A 16,181-nucleotide genomic window follows, 5' to 3' on the forward strand; every position below is an offset into this window, starting at 1 on the left:
CCCTCCCTCCCCCCCGCCAAACTTCCTTCACAGAGAACCTGAACAGAGCAGACAGGAACTACAGGTGCAGGCAGCATCTGCAACTGCCCCAGCAGGCAGCACTCAACACATTGCATTAGAAAATAGATTAGTAAAACCAAAAAATACACTTTTTCGCAACAAGTTTGAGATTTGGTCAATAGCGTGTCAGGGCAGATGTGAGAGGCGGAGGGGGGCTCCTACCCCAGAGCCCAGCACGGAGGCGCACACACCATGACAGGGCACAGCACCCCACAGCACACAGCAAGAGCTGGTGCTATCCCCAGGACCCCAAACCCAGCTTGTGCTTTGCCAGAAGGGACAGGACAGTCTGACCATTCAGCTGAAGGACGACAATCGCTGCAAAGTGGAGCAGTTCTGGCCCCGCTCAAGGTGGGACAGCAGCAGTTCCTTCACAGTTTAAAAGCCTGGAGGGAACAGCTCAGGCCAGAAGTAGGGCCAAGCCAGGTGGGAATTAACTGGCCAATCCCAGGGCAGCAGCTCTGCTCTCTCACCAAAGAGCCTACAGAGCTCCTGTAGGCAGGACAGGGAGAGACGGCATTACCAGTCACCACATTAACACCATTTTACCCACTGCTCAGCAAGGCGCAGGTCAACTCTACAAGGAGCTAGGAAAGAAGACTGAGGAACATAGGATGCCAGAGGGACCATGCTCCTCCTCCTCTTTCCATACAGTGGGTGAAGGATAAAGTGATTTAAAGTGTGAGGCCAGGGAGGGAGGAAGAACTCCTTTGAAGTCTCCTAGGATGGAGACAGAAGCATCATAGAGAAACAAGCAGGACTGCTCTGACAGGGCCCTCCTGCAACAACTGCTGTCTGTCACCCACTTTCTTCATGTCTGCAGGGACACAGAAGCACTGGTACCACAAGGCAGGGAATGGAGAATGCCAGCGCAAAAAAAAAATGGTCTTTCTTCCACCTCTAACCATTGTGGGGAAGAGCTTTGCTTCTCAGACACAAAGTCATCCCAGCCCAGCCACCAGAGGCATCAATAGGCCCAAGACTGGGAACAGTTCAATGGAAGGGGACCCCTGCCACAAGGGAGAGGTTTCCTACCATTGCTTGGCCCCAGAAACTCCCTTCTCTTCTGGGAAGGTGCAGATGGCTGACATCAAACAGCTAGTCCCATAAGAATTGGCAAGACCTAGAGAGGATTCAGGACCCTGAAAGCTAGTCAAGGATGGCTGAGAAATGGGTGGAGAGAGGAGGGGAGGTAGGAATCAGGGTTGAGATTCTACAGAGGTGATTGGTGATGGTAAAGGGTGATTGGTATGCCACAACCTTGCAGGAAAGGAGGAGGGAGCACCTGTGTTTGGAGTGTGTGTCTGGCAACACATTCTGTCCTGGCCCTGGTGAGAGAACCAGGGCACAGGCAGACCCTCTCCTTCTGCTCAACATAGCCCTCACACAACCGTCCTGTGACAGGCATGGGGTGGAGTCAAGCAGTAGAAAGGTAAGCTGCCCCCCTCCTTACCCTGAGCCCCCAATTACACATAAGCCCCAGAGAAGAGCTGGGAGTGAGGGCCCACGCCATGACTGCTCTCACACCTGTTAAGTCACATTAAAAGAGGGAGTATGGGAAGGAAGCTACTTTAAAAAGTGTTGTCAGCAGAACACCTTCCCAGTCGTTTTGGCCCCTTTTGGCACCAAAATGTCTCCTGACAACCCCTGCCACGTTAACCAATAAAACAATGCCACAAATTAGAGGAAGGAGGGAGGAGGGAAGAGAGGACATTACTGCCGTAATTGCTTTCCCCTTTCCATCAGGATTCCTCAGCAGCAGGGAGCAGGCCAACCCCGCTGTCACTTCCAAGCTGCTCGGCCACGTCATCTGGTCAGAGTTGGGGCCAGACGGAGGGACAGACCAGGCCACCGAGCTGGCTTTTAGCACTGAGGACAACCTGCAGAGCAAGAGGTCCTGCCTCGACTTGCAGGCAGACCAGCTTCAGTGGTGGTGAGCGCCCCTTAATGATCAACATGGGCTACTCACACTTCTTATCCTTTGACACCGTGCAGGCCCAGTGCCAGCCAGCACCGCCTGCGAATCAAGGTGAATAAAGACTAAAGCAAAATGGCCATGAGGAATCGCTTGCCTGCCATCCAGCCCATCTCCTCCTCTCCTCAATCACTTCCAGCTTTGATTAGACAAAACAAGAAAGTTCTCCCGTTCAAACAGAGGCTAGTGCTCTGCTTGCCCAGTGTCCTGGGATGGGATCGGGAGCTCCCCAGCCGGCGGTTGCTTCTCCTCTGGCATCTCAGTATTGCTCAGGGATGGCACAGGGACCTGGAGAGAAAAGAGTAAAAACTCAGATGAGTATGCCCCAAGACAGGGCATCTGTTTCTCCACACAGACGCATGGCCCAGCTGCACTGCAGCCACTACCTCCAGCCTCAGTGGGCTGAGGTCCAAACTATGCAGAGGGAAAGAACAGGGGTTGAGCAAACAAGCAAAACATCAGCTTCATAAAGATGTGAAAGACAGGCAGCTATAGGACTGTTCCAGCCAGCTGCCTGGACTGTTTCCACCACAGGAACAGACTGCTCCTGCTCAAGCAGGGGAAGACCTAGTCCCTTCTCAACACATTCACAGAGTGATTTAGGAGAAAAGGGCCCTCTGAGAGGCTCTTATCCAACCACATCCTGAAAGAAGAGCTGCTTTCAAAGTTAGAGAAGGCTGCTCAAGACCGAATCTCCAATGGAGATTCCCCAATCTGTCAAGGTCTGTCCCAGTAGGGCTCCTTTGGCTTCCACTCAGTGCCAAAATAAGACACCTGCAGTTTCCCATCCCTCCCCAACTCCTTTGCTCTTGGCCTCCAAGGGCACCAGCTCATTCCTTAGAGGTCAACCTCGGGATAGGAACCAAGAGGAGCTCAAGCACCCTCCCAGTCAGTTCCAGAGGGATGCTTTTTTCCAGGGCCAGACCACAAGTCTTTGCCAGCAGCATCTCAGCAAATCCCCAAATGTCACTTTGCTCCTGTTATGTCATGATCTCAGCTTTCTCTTCAAGTAAGCCTGTCCCAGTCACACCCTATGCAGAGGAAATCACTCACAGCACTCGGATGAGGAAGGCTGCCATCATTCTGCTGAGTACTGCTCTCTTCTGGCTGCCCACATGGGCCCTGAGCAACAGTGGACTCCTGAGCACCAGGCCGCTGTGTGCACACCTCCTGAGCCGTGCTTTCCTCTTGCTGCAAAATGCCCCGTCTATCTAAGACACTGCAAGAACAGTATCACAGTCAGACCAGTGCCTCACCCAAAGCCAACTTCTCCTCCTAGTAGGACAAGTGCTGGCAGAAGACAACTGTTAAGAGAAGCAGTTCTCCCACCCAGGACAGGCTGTGCACAGCCTAATCTTGGTTCTGTAGCATCAAGGTTTCTCCTGTGAAAATCAAGTACCCCAGGGAGCAGCCCTGTTTGGAGACCATGTGCACCACCAAAATGAGCCACCCAGGAGCAGTCTCTTCTCCCTACTCTACCCCAAGGAAGCAAAGTAGCTGCTCTAACTGCTTCCCAAGCACATGGGGTTGGGGAACACATTACAAGCTTGAGTCACTGGAGACATACAAGGAAGGCAACATAACATCTTCCTCCCTAGATGAGCTGGCTGCGTCTCAACCAGCCTCTAGATGCCCTCAACACAGAGCTGGCAAAAGGGAGCCAGGTATTTTACCCAAACTTCCTCTGAGTCCTGCTCTGGAGGAAGAGCAAGCCTGCCCTTTCAGAGCTTACCTGGGGGGTAGAGGCCCACACAGAACCTCACAACAGTTCTTCACAATGTTGCCATGGCTGTAGGGATTCTGCACACGGTTCTTCCCAGTCCATGACCCCTTAATCTGCAATGTACAGGGCACAAGCTCAGAGCTGCAGAACAAACCACCCCTATCACCAGGTGAGTTCAAGAGCCCTTGTGCCTTGCCCACACACAAGCAAAGGAGGGCAGGGCTGCTTGCCTTAGCAAAATCCGCCCTGCAGGGGCAACAATGCTGCTTCTCTAAGCCACTGCTCCATTGAGAGCCACCCCCTGCCCCAGCACGAGCAGAACATTTCAGCAGGCTGGACAAAGCTGTGACACATGGAGGAACTGAAGAGAAACAGAGACTGCTCAGAGGAACAGAAAGACCACTTACGTCTTCATTGGTTGTCTGGTTCAGTGCCACCAGGAAGGTGTGGAACCCAGTTAACCCCACCACTGACCACAGGGTGAAGAAACAGATGAGCACCTCCAGGACAGTGAGAACACAGTTAAGGTCTGGGAACAGCCTGGGATGACACCAACTCCTACTCCAGCTGTGCCCCTGCACCCAAGCACACTAGCCTCCTTCTCTTGTCCTTTGCCTAGTCATTACTTTCTGCTCTACCCACTCCCCAATAGCCAAAAAGCTGTTCCTTGCTTTGTAAACAAAGGAGAAAATGCCCTGAGAGACTCCTTCGGGAAACCTGGGCATAAAGTCTCCAGTTCCTCCGTAACACAGCTCACACTTCCCCAGGCTTTGGAAAAGCCAACTCTCCTGTGCTGTGGAAGGATATGTCCCTGGGGTTTCCTTCAATGTGTTCAGGAACCCAATCTTCAGAGATTCTGATGAAACAAAAGAAAGAGGCATTTAGTCTCTGGGACATCATGCTGAATCCAGTTCCCTCTCCCATTCCATCACCTTCTGGGTCTGCAACATCCTCCCTCACCCTTAACCAGCCCAGACAGCTACCTCTCTGCAGCCAGACTCACTCAGTGCCACATAGACTATGTTGAAGGTGAAGATGTAGATGGTGAGGAGTGAGAGCGAGAGGATGAAGAGGTAGAAATAGCGGTAGTTCCTCTTCCCCACGCAGTTGCCCACCCAGGGACAGTGATGATCGAAGCGCTCTGTGAAAGCAAAAATGAGATCAGTGCTGCTCTGGTGTGGTCTTGCCTACAAACACCTATTCCTGCACCCAAGACTCAAAAATTTACAAGGCTAAGCAGGACTCCCTCAGACATCAAATACAGCCCTCTGCCAGCTGAGAACACCCTACTAGAAGTAAAAGGGGAGGCCAGGTAAGAGACTGCAAAACTATTTTACTGATGAGTGAGTTTACACCTTACAATAAAATCTAAGGAATCGGCCGCATGCACATCTTCTCTCAGAGACCTGAGGTAAGACTTCAGCTCAAGCAGCATACAGGTTAGATGAAAGTCTAGGGTTTCAGAAGTTCTTACCTAACCCGTGTGCTGTTCTACTCCTCTAGAATAATTAGAGGAGGGCTCAGTGAGCTGCATAAGCACTCAAAGGGATGGTAACCTGCACAGGAAGACAGGGATCAAAAAATAATAGGATTTCTTCCTCAAGAAGGGATGTTAAATATGAACTAATTAGGAATGCAAAAGAGAACTTCTGCTATGCAGCAGGAGAAACAAAAAAGAAGCACTCTGTGAAACAGCAAAATCACCAAGTGATCGGTTCCAAGCTGAAACAAGGAGCTGTTTTCAAATAACATGCAACTCTCCAGCAAAACCTTCTAGCCCAGTAAGGCCAGAAATTCAGTAAAGTTCAGAAATGGATTGTTCATTTATATAAATAAGTTAGACTTATATTAGACTAAATATTGTCAAAGCAGTACTGGCAAAGATGAACCATCTGGCTTGAAGTTCTGTGCAAATCTCTAGCTCCTTGAGCTTAAGATGAAGCAGTTTGTCCTCATCTGTCCATGCAACACTGTCCCATGCTTCCCYCTATTGCTGCTGGAAGTGGGCACAGCAGAGACTAGGTATGGAGAGAGACCGGGTCCAGATCTTCATCCATTCTGTTTCAGACGCTCTCATGTAACACACACATGATGGAGCAGGCATGGCCTCTTCTACTCACCCACACAGTTGTCGCAGATGCTGCAGTGAGAGGCACGGGGTGGACGGAAGATCTTACACGTGTAACAATACTTCAGCTTCACTATCTGGTTGTTGATCTGGAAGTTTTTAATCCGTGGGGGTGGGCGCTGACCCTGTGGCACAGTCCCATTGGTGGCCTCTAAGAGCAAAAACCAAGCAGGTATCAGACTTGCTGTTATAACAGAACAGGCCTAGGAAAAAAAAAAAAAAGAAAAAAAAAAAAAAAAAAAAAAACTTTCCTCCCTGCTTACTCTACTAGCAGGATCAAAACCTGCTGTGTCTAGAGCCAGCAGCTGCAGCTCTCCTTGCACAGCTCCCAGCCAATCTGGGAGTTCGGAGCCAGGCAAAGAGATGCCAGAACTTTGCCAAGTGAAAAGACAAGGAGAAAAATCATTGCTGAGACACGCATCCAAACTTCCTCTCCACCTGAAAGATCAAGTGACTCACAACAAGTTTCCTGCACCCCTTCCCAACAGCAAACTGGTGTGTTTGTCTGTACAGAGCTGCAAGAGAAAAAGCATAGTTTGTGAGAAGGCCGCAGTTTGGAGAAGGGAAGCAGGTACACTATACCATTCTTCTGAGACTCAGACAAGCAGAAATAGCCAGCAGGTGGCAAGATTTGAGGCAATTCCCAGTTGCGGAGGGCCAGCAGGGAAGAAAGGCTCTGCACCGAATCCAGCCCATATGTATGCCAGAAACACACAGGCTAGTCCAGCTATCATCAGTTCAACTGACTACAGCCTCAGCACTCACCAATCTCCATTTCGATGAAGGCTGCTTCATCAGGCAGGGCTCTTGGGATCACCCCAGGATCACTGAAGCTTGTTCGCAGGAGCGTGGCCATGGCAAATAGGAAGAGAATTGCTGCAAACACAGGGATGGCTGGAGATAGTTGAACTGCCAGGTACCGACACCTGCAGGGAAATGCCAGGAGGTGATGAATCAGACCAAAGCAAGGCCCATATGAGACCAGGGCCTAAAAACCTGGCAAGACACCCGAGTCCAGACCTTTCTGCGTACTCATTATAGCTAGAGAAATGTTCAGCAGTTCCTTCTGACTCAAGCCACCACAGAATACCATCTCTGGGGCAGCTGTAACAGCCAGCTATGATCAGAAGTACTGTTTTTAACCATCTAGAATACAGTACATATCTCAGCATTTAATGTTGTTTCCAGTTCCATTCTATTCAGAATGATGAATGACAAACAAACATGCAACCTGCGAGCTCAAAGGCTGGGCTCGCAGTAGCTCACTTAGAGGACCCACATTGCAGCTAGCAGCCAAGAAACAGATCAAACAGCAGAAGTGTCCACCACTCGAGCCAAAAGGCATGGAACAGTATAGAAGTGGAAACCTCTGTTTCCTAAAAAGACAGCTTCTGCTATCACATGAACTCCAAGGATTAACTACATCCTGTACTTCTCACAGATGTGCACCTTAACTCAGAAGTGCAATGTTCTCGCACAACAGAACATCTGGCCTCTTCTACTCTTCTGAGACAAGGGATCTGAAAGCTCCAAATAAAGCAAAAAGCATCTTTCCAAGCCTGCTCCAAGATAACATCGGTTTAAGAAAGGAAAAGCAAGAACCAGGAAACAGATGAGTAAAGGCCTTAATCACATACATGTGTAATATCTACCTAGACCCTCCAAGGCTCATCCTTATCTTGTACTGCCCTCTCTAGAAGGGTAATCTCCACAAACATCATGAGGAGTCAGTCTTCAACCAGAAAACCTGCGCTAGAATCAGGGCATTTACTTAGTCACAGCAGTACAAGACACCAGCACAGACAAGGCTTTTCCAGCAGAAAGCATGGCGCGAGCAAATTAACTTGGCTCAACAACACTAACAGTACATGGCCTGTTTGCTTTTAAATATGGAGAGGCCTAAAAAGAAATCTATGTTGCTAATCTCCTTGATTGAGACAGTGCAAAGAGAGCAAGGAGAGTAATCTTACTATGTCTCACGTCACTTCTAGACTCCTCCTCCCAACAAGTGCACCTTTAAAGGCACTGCAAGATAGGCCATACAGAAGGCCCATACAAAAGTCATGCTTTAGAGTGGCACTGGGCTGAATAAACAGATTTTAATCTGGTTCCCTCAGAAAACAGTTTACATTGGGAAAAGTTCAACCCAAAAACCTAACATTCGTATGAAATTTCATCTTTCCTTGCAAGCCTTGTATCTTCAGCTTCCTGCCACTGAAGTTGGGTACGTAGATGTCAGAGCAATACCTGACCTCGCAGAGGTGGATCCAATCCAGATTCCTGTTCCCATTCACCAGCATCCAATTGCTCTCCAAGAAAGTTTAAGGCTATTTTGATAAATCGCTTGGAATTCTCTTCTCCAGTGAATTTGTCATCCTCATCAAGGGGATTTTCATGCCATTTGGAGGATTAATTATTCAATTTTGGATAGTCTTCTTACTCATAGCTTCCCTGAATGCTATGAAGTTTTTAGCTCCAACAGGCTCTTTTGCAGCAAAAAAAAATTCTGCAAACTCATCATTCAGTGCAGGAAGGCTCATCAGATTTTAATTTGCTGTTGCTTGATTTCAGTGACTGTCCGCTTTATGCAGTGAGGTTCAGAAACCAAACACACACACTCTGAGCCAAGAGCTACACTACCGTATATTCTAACCACAGCTGCAAGAAGTGTCTACAGCACTGCACAGAGCCTGTCCTCCAAACCAGTATGGTTAATTTTAGACACTACAAACTCTGTGATTACTTAAAACAACACAACCTTTAAAGTTGTCCACATGCAAAGCGCTCATGACATCTGAAAAGCTACACTGAGCAGTCAAAGGGCTGCACTTACTGTCTTAACATAGCCGAAGATTACTTTGGCTTCCCTGGACAAGGACAAAGTTTAGAAAGTGAGCTGCACGTCCATCACCAATTAAACAGTAACTCGGATCCACTGTTGGGAAGGAATATAGGACATATTATGAGCTTAAAGAATGGATGCATGCTGTTAAAACGGTGTTAAACTCAAGCTGAAATTGTGCCAGAGCTTTTAGTCTCAAATATATAACAATATCTTCATAAGTTTAAGTGTACCGTGGAAAAAGAGATTTATTACCTGCAAGCACATGATTTGTGCTGGATGTACTCCCCCAGGCACAGACCTGGAAGCTGTACACAACAGTACTCAGGAATAAGCAGGATTAGTCCTTGCAGCGACCTGTGCGTTCCCTGCTCAGTCTCCTTACAAGCACAGGCATGGGATGTTACTCAAGCACTGCTGACCATTTCCTATGCATCTTGGTAAGAAAACCTGCCCTCGGGGGATGCAGCAAGTCCTACTGTCACTGTGGTACTGCGGGAGCAGCCCCAAGATTAATGTTACCACATTGCAAAGTAGAATGGGAAGAAGGCCGCAATTTCAAGAGATGGTAGATCTGCACACTACCTCCACAGCAGGAAAAACAGTCTGTATTTAAGCCCTTTCCTTTTGCTCCCAGTGTGACACAAGCACAGGACATATTAGGCCCCTGATGCAGAAGGAAAGAGTAGCCAACGCAGACAGATTGCAAGTCTATCCAGAGTTGGGTAGGTGGGAGAACGGGGACAAAACCCCAGAAGACAATAGCGCTGTCATCCTATCTGATGGCGAAGGGATATCTAGAAGCTCGTAGCCTGCAGTATTAACGTTAATCAGCTCCTCGGACAGCCATTCAGTGAAGTGCATGGGATCTCTCTTCAGCTGAGCCGTTATTCTCCTGTCATTGTCTCTCCGGTACAGAGCAAACATCCAGGCGCTGTGCTGGATACTCGAACTCCGTAACTCAAATGCACCCTGGCACAGCAGGGGCCGAGCAGATGCCTTCTGCTTTCTCAGGTGACAGTGCTAATAGCATTTCTGTATCACCCTGCCCTAATACAATCTGGAGACAAGGTCAAAGATTTTTAGAGCTAGACAAACCACCCGCAACACTGAAACTGTTGGAGCTGCATCCTGAGACTCAACGCTTAGCCCACCACGTGCCTCCCCACCCTTCCTTGTACTAGAAACAAGCACTGGCATGCCAGAGCCAGTTTTTAAAAAGGTATCTTTCAGTAAATATGCCCACTGCATCTTCCACAGCAAAGCAAGCCAAGCGCCTTTCTGAACGGCTAAGCAACAGATCACGCCACCATGCAAGGTTTTGACGCGGCACTTACTAGCCCAGAGAGTATTCATTCTAAGCCTAGTCGACAGCATGATTAGGCTCAGCAATTCATTTACATTAGTAAGTAACAGGCATTTTAAAGGTCTTTTGTTTGGGAAAACTAAGAATCAACAGAGACCTACTGTTGTGATGTAACGATACATGCTCCCCAGCCCCCACCCATCAAAACATGTACGTTCTTGAGCGTCTTGTCATCTAATATTGGATAACGTGCCATTATTGCAACATATCACAGAAGGGGTAGTTTGAGAGAGGCTCACACAAAGAAATCATTAGCACAGGGAAAAAAAAAGATTGGAGGGAAAAAAAAAGCAGCGAGCAGCAACAGATGGGAAGATGCTACAAGTTTATGGTGCAATGATTGATTATTTTGAGAACACTTCAGAAGGTTCATTGCAATCAGCACATTAAGCAAAGATCCGGAGGAAGGGAAAAAACAAACATGCCAGTCCCGATGACAGTGGACTTAAGCCACGTTCATCAGGCAACACATCTCACAGTCAGGTCCCTGCGGGGTTTAGTGCAAGCTCTGTGCTACGATTCACTTAAATCTCATTTGCAAATCATCTATTTACCTTCTTAAACTAATGTGCAACCAAACTGTGTATTTGTCATGAATGATAACAAAGCAAAGCAGTATCTTTACAAAGCGTTCAACTCATTAGAAAGAAACTGCAGAGCACTTAAGAGTCGTCTGCATCTCCCAGACTTGGGAAGATTTCCAGCAGCTAATGTATTTACTGTAAGCATGGAAACCAGTCTTCTAAAAATCTAGGCAACTGGTTCACTATAAGGCTACATTTTTGGGGTCACTTATAAAGCAGTATTCAGGCAGAACATGAGTTGTCTAGAGAAGCTGTCTGCATCTATCAATAGCAATGCAGAAAATGCTTGCTAGAGACTCAATTCAAGTGCAGTTTCACTGCTAGCTCACTCCAGGCATTCCCAACCTAACCAATACAGCAACAGMTTTTATATGGAAGACAAAAGCTACATGGAAGTTATTGCTCTTTTCCCAGCTATACTCAAATCTCTGCACAAACAAGGAGACAGAACTCTGAGATCTGTGTGGGAAATGGTGCTGTTACAGCAGATGTGCACACTACAGGATTGGTTCTATCAATGCGGTTCTCCTGGCTGAAGTCCTTAAAGACACGTGCACCCGGCAATGAAGAACACTCTCCAGTTCTTGTTTCAGATGGGCAAGCTGACAATAAAAAGATGAAGAAACTTGGGCACTTACAGGGACAGGCTGACAAGAAAAGGAAGCAAAGATTTTCTTTTGAAAAGGATGCCACATACTAGACAAATGGCAGACAATTCAAAAAAAAATTAGGAACAGTTACTCTCACAAAGAGAAGTCCATTCCCGCAAGCCAAATGAACTGAACTCTGCATGCAGAGTTCACCTCTATCAAAGAAAGTAAAAATACTGAAAAGCAATTATTAATTTATGTACAAGTTTTGACAACATTTGACACAAACCTAATCAAGTACATATTATCAATGCAAAGCYTTGGAGGTCTGGGTTCTGGAAAAGGGGGGAGGGAGCAGAAAACTAACACACACAAAATGTCAATAGGCACTTCAACTCACCAGAAAACAAAGTAATTTTAATCTCTAATAGCTAAGACAGCAAAAAGAATAGAGATAAGCACACTTGGTTATTGGAAAAGCAAACAGTAGCATTTCAGGAGCCTGGTATTGGAAGCTCTACCTTGCCTGTAACATTTACAAATGTTGAGTATTTAATTTATATTGAAAAGCTCAAGACAAAAATAGAAATCCATTTCTTTAGATTCTGGAGAGCTAAAAGCCTTTGACGTAAGGTGAACCAGTACTGCCACACCAGTAAACTGCAAAGATGAAGTCTCCAGAAGTCAAAGAGCCAATCACCCTAATTGCAAAACCTACCTCACAAGTGTTTTACTTCTATTTTTCTTTATGCTGAGATACTAGAAGCATAGTTAGATAACTAAGTGTCCTCACAAAAACATACATACCCCARTAAATGTCCAAAAATAAAATTATGTTTAATATCCTGTTTGCATTATGCAACACATCATGGTCTTAGAGCAGATCTGATTAAATATAGGTCTCAGATACTGCAGGGACCATTTTCAGCCTTTACACAGTGGAAGGTGCTTTCTGCTGAGGCAGTGGTAAAAGAGATGCCCTTGGACAGAGGACTCCAGTCATTGCAGATCACTCCCTCAGAAGCTGGCACAACTACATTGCCCTCTGCTTTATCTAAAGGGAGGAGCTGGAACTTCAGGTACATTACTGATAACTGCAATCAATCGTCCAGGTCTTGTTCCTTCCCAGATGAAAACATGAATGCGATTCCAGGTCATAGCTATAAGGGCTAGAGAATAAAAACGTAAAAAATCCCACATGCAGGGCTGAGTTGGCTTCAGACCACTTCACTGGAGATGCAGCAGATCAGCCAATGGCACTGAATCTACTTGAAAAAAAAAATACCACCAGCAGCAGCCAAAAGAGAGACATTGTCATTTCACGGCTGGGGAGGACTCTTTCAGCAAGGAATGCTGCTTATCTCATGACGTACAATGCCAGTCACCACCGGTTCTACAGCAACAATGTTTGTAATCAGAGCCAAACCAGAGCAGCCTGGAGGACAAGCATCAAACCAGCACTGGCTCAGATTGTGTAACAAGACACTTTCTGACTCCAGGCATCCCCAACTCTTTTTAGACAAGGTGTGACTGCGCAAGTGATTCAGCTGAATGAAACAAGCATTCAAAACACTGGCATCCCTGCAGTTAGCGTACAAGAGTTAAAAAGACTCCTCCACCCACCTCATTCTGTCTTTCCAAAGCCAGATTCTAACAACCGGAATCCTTCCTCYGTGGAACTAACTTTAAGGAGGAAACTGAATTTCCATGTAAACACCAAAGCATCTGCCAAAAGTAGAAAAGAATGGATAAAACACTTGGCAAAAGATTAAAAAAAAAACAACACTGAGACTGTTCTGCAAACCACTCCAATGCACACTGAAGACATAAAAGGTAAATGGGGCTCTCAAGAAGTCATATTGATTGACCTCTCAGTTTGGACGGTGGAATAGAGACGTTTTGGCATGATTACGGTTGGAAAGGTAACACTTCATTCTTACCCCTGCCACAGAGTTCCAAATTCAAAAATTCCAAACAATTTCAAAACCAAACCATCTCTTTCAAACAGAAAATATTGTCATTTTGCTTCAAAGGCATCAAAATGAGCATATCAGATTTTTCCAAAAACTTTCCCATTCTTCCCAGTCAAAACCATTCAGCAAAGTCAAATTCACAAATGATTCTGCTCCCAGCAGAACTTCACTTTGGCAGACAGCCCTCACAAAAGCAACCCTCCAGCTCTACTCAGAAGGCAAGTCCTGGATGCCTCCCTGAGAGCAAAAACATGAGCAATCACTTCAAAGGCCTCTGCCTCTCACGGCAGAGGCAAGAGGTCTATCTCTAAGAATTTCCAGTCACATACCTGCTACACTTGCAGCCAAACTAATCCATCACACTGCCAGCTCTACCAACACAGCTTAGGACAGAAAACGCAAGCATGGTTCGCTCTACCTCACACATAGCCACAACAGGGCCTGTGAAGGGCAGATGGTAAGAGTAAACAAGGCAGAGTTGCTTTACTCTTCTGCTGAGGACAAGCTCCACAGAGAAAAAGAACAACTATTCCTTGCAAAAAATGTTTCTGGTGCGGTTACACTTATTAATTCTTCCTGCAAGGCAGGAAGTCTTAGCCCCCATTTTTCAGATGGGGGGGGGGGGGAGAAACAGTGGTAACATTTCTCATCTATGAACTCCAACTGAATCAGGGATCACTTTGGCTTTTAAAACACAAGAAATCCAAATACTTGTATCACAGTTGTATGACACTTGTCTCCAAAGCCACACAGTAACTAAGCAGAAAAACCAGTCTTGTACCTGACCAAGGTCTGATGTTAGTCATTTCCTCACTTCTGCATGGATGTGGCAAGTCTCTACAGACTGTTCCAGAAAGACCTTTCCAAGGCTGTCAACAGTACCCTCTAACAGAAGGAGCTAGGGAGGGCAATRCTGAACCAGAGGAAGTCAAGACAAGTTCCCTGGTCTGGGGAAGATGTCTAGGAGGCTGGCATCAGGGCAGACCAGTGCAGAGATAGTCCTGTTTTTCCAAATGCTTTATATATCTGAAGGAATAACCAAGGCTTACCTAGCAAGCAGTTTCTTCTTTCTTTGTACTGCCTAGATTGCTTTCCTGGCTTAAAGATGCATGCACAGCCTTTGTGTTACTCAACACCATTTAGGAACATCACCTCCCCAAGAAGGGCATAAACACGCTGACAGAGGCAGAGGAAGGAAAGTTTCATGATTGCTTAAACTGATCCAAGCTCATCCTCATGCTTAAAYGGGCAGCCTTGCCCCCTCCCTATACCTCACCCCAGTGTTACTACTATTAGCCAAAGACATGCTAATTTTCATTTATTTTTCAGTAGGATTGGTTTACAGCCAGATCAGTTACCCAACACAGCTCACTTAAGAGGCAGGCTCACATGGCTGGACATGGAAGAGTGAGAGGGGAGGGGGAAGGTCCTACACTTTCAGCAGCAGCAAAGACTCTGGCTGCAGCTCCCCAGGTTGCAGAGCTCATCCAGAAGTGGGACAGATCCTCTCCAAACTTGAGGGCTTAAGCTCAAGAGAGGGTCAACTGTAACTCAGCTCTCTGCTACAGCTAGTTATCAACCAGCTGTAGGGTAAGTTGGATCAGAGTTAAGCCCCCGACACAAGGGAGCTCATTGCTTTTTTGTTGTGTTAATTCTTCAGCTGAGTTACCTTCCGGATCTGACTGACCTGACAGTTACACGCACCCTGTTGCCAGGGCAAGCAAACAGGCAGGAATGCAGGCCATGCCCCAGCAGACCAGGCTTACATTGACCTAAGTTGTAGCAGTGATGCGCTAGCATCCCTTCCAAGCACAGACAAGGAGCGTTCATCTCAATTACTGCCACCTCCAGCTATGCTCAACACACGGTGCTGCAAGCCCTGATTCCCAGAGCGTGACAAGCTGACACAGAAACACAACCCGCAGCAATGAAGAACCAGGGCCACGCTGTGGGCCAAGAAGCCTCAGGAGCCAGCAAGGGGGGAAAGCTCCAGAAGGGCCGACCCTCTCCCAAAACCTCAAACTTCAATCCATTAACCATCAAGAAATGGAACCCACCACAGAGAGTCACGGCCCACCAAATTCCCCCCCTCCATGCAATCCTCCATTACTGCACCAGGTAAACCACAAACCCAGACCAAAGCCCCTTCCTTGGCCTTGGGCTACATCTGGCTACTCAGGCCTGGTAACTCCTTCCCAAGCAGGGCTGGGGCCACAGTGAACTCACTCAAAGGCAAAGAAGAGGGCGCAGGTGCCGAGGATGAGGAAGAGCGTCAGGTAGAAGATGCCCTTCTGGCGGGCCATCATGATGCGGCCATCGCAGCAGAAGGTGTTCCTGCCCGGCAGCTTCTCCCATTTCCGAACCACCTTCTTCCTCGCCACCATCACCGACATGGCTGGGCCGTCACAGGGGCCGCGGCAGCCGCCACACGTCCAGGCGCTGCTCCTCCACCGTCTGCGCCCCCGGCATCCTCGGGGGCGCAGCTCGGCGCGCCGCTGCGGGGGAGGGAAGGAGCGAGCAGGTCAGCAGCGGCGGCGCCGCGGACCGGCCGCACGGCCGCCGCCGCCGTGGAAAGCCCCACCGAGCCCCGGGAGAGGGGCTTCGCCGCGGAAACGCCGCCGCCGCCGGGGCTGGGGCGGGGGCGCAGGGGCGCGGCCACAGCGGGCCCCAAAGCCGAGACAGCCGGGGCCGCGGCGGGAACGGGGCGGGGCAGACCCCACCCGTCAGCCGGTGCCGGCGGTGCCCGGGCGGGCCGCTCACTCCCTCAGAGCGCCGGGAGGGGCCGCCACGCCCCGCGCCGCCGACGGGGGCAGTGCCGCGGCCAGCTATTGGCCTCGTCCCGCTCGAGGCTCCGCCCCGCCCCGCCGCTCCGCGCCTTCCCGTTGGCCGCGCCCCAAGTCACTCCGCGGCGCCCCCAACCTGCCCGCCCCGGCACGGACA

The 16,181-nt window shown here is 48.4% G+C and overlaps 1 protein-coding gene across 1 annotated transcript; it reads right to left on the minus strand.

The window, feature by feature from the left end:
* Positions 1–67: 67 nt before the first annotated feature.
* ZDHHC9 (zDHHC palmitoyltransferase 9) lies at positions 68–15,634 on the minus strand. The gene is made up of 9 exons (XM_085324261.1): positions 15,468–15,634; positions 6,652–6,812; positions 5,879–6,037; positions 4,762–4,899; positions 4,566–4,614; positions 4,166–4,268; positions 3,768–3,871; positions 3,089–3,254; positions 68–2,323 (listed from the first exon to the last, which is right to left on the minus strand). The coding sequence occupies exons 1-9, from the start codon at positions 15,632–15,634 to the stop codon at positions 2,219–2,221; spliced, it is 1,152 nt and encodes a 383-aa protein (XP_085180387.1). The 3' UTR covers positions 68–2,218.
* Between the last annotated feature and the right edge of the window lie 547 nt (positions 15,635–16,181).

This window comes from Rhea americana, unplaced genomic scaffold, assembly GCF_003343005.1.
Source record: "Rhea americana isolate MKP2758 unplaced genomic scaffold, rheAme1 scaffold_90, whole genome shotgun sequence".
NCBI classification, from domain to species: Eukaryota; Metazoa; Chordata; class Aves; order Rheiformes; family Rheidae; genus Rhea; species Rhea americana.

Bases quoted from the DNA above. Each gene is read 5' to 3' on its own strand.
- ZDHHC9 (XM_085324261.1), bottom strand. From the start codon at position 15,634: ATGTCGGTGATGGTGGCGAGGAAGAAGGTGGTTCGGAAATGGGAGAAG. The intron at 6,038-6,651 runs GTGAGTGCTGAG...TTTTGCTCTTAG, and splicing joins CTTCATCGAAATGGAGATTG to AGGCCACCAATGGGACTGTG. The intron at 4,269-4,565 runs ATATCCTTCCAC...CTGTGTTCTCAC, and splicing joins TTGAAGGAAACCCCAGGGAC to TGTCCTGGAGGTGCTCATCT.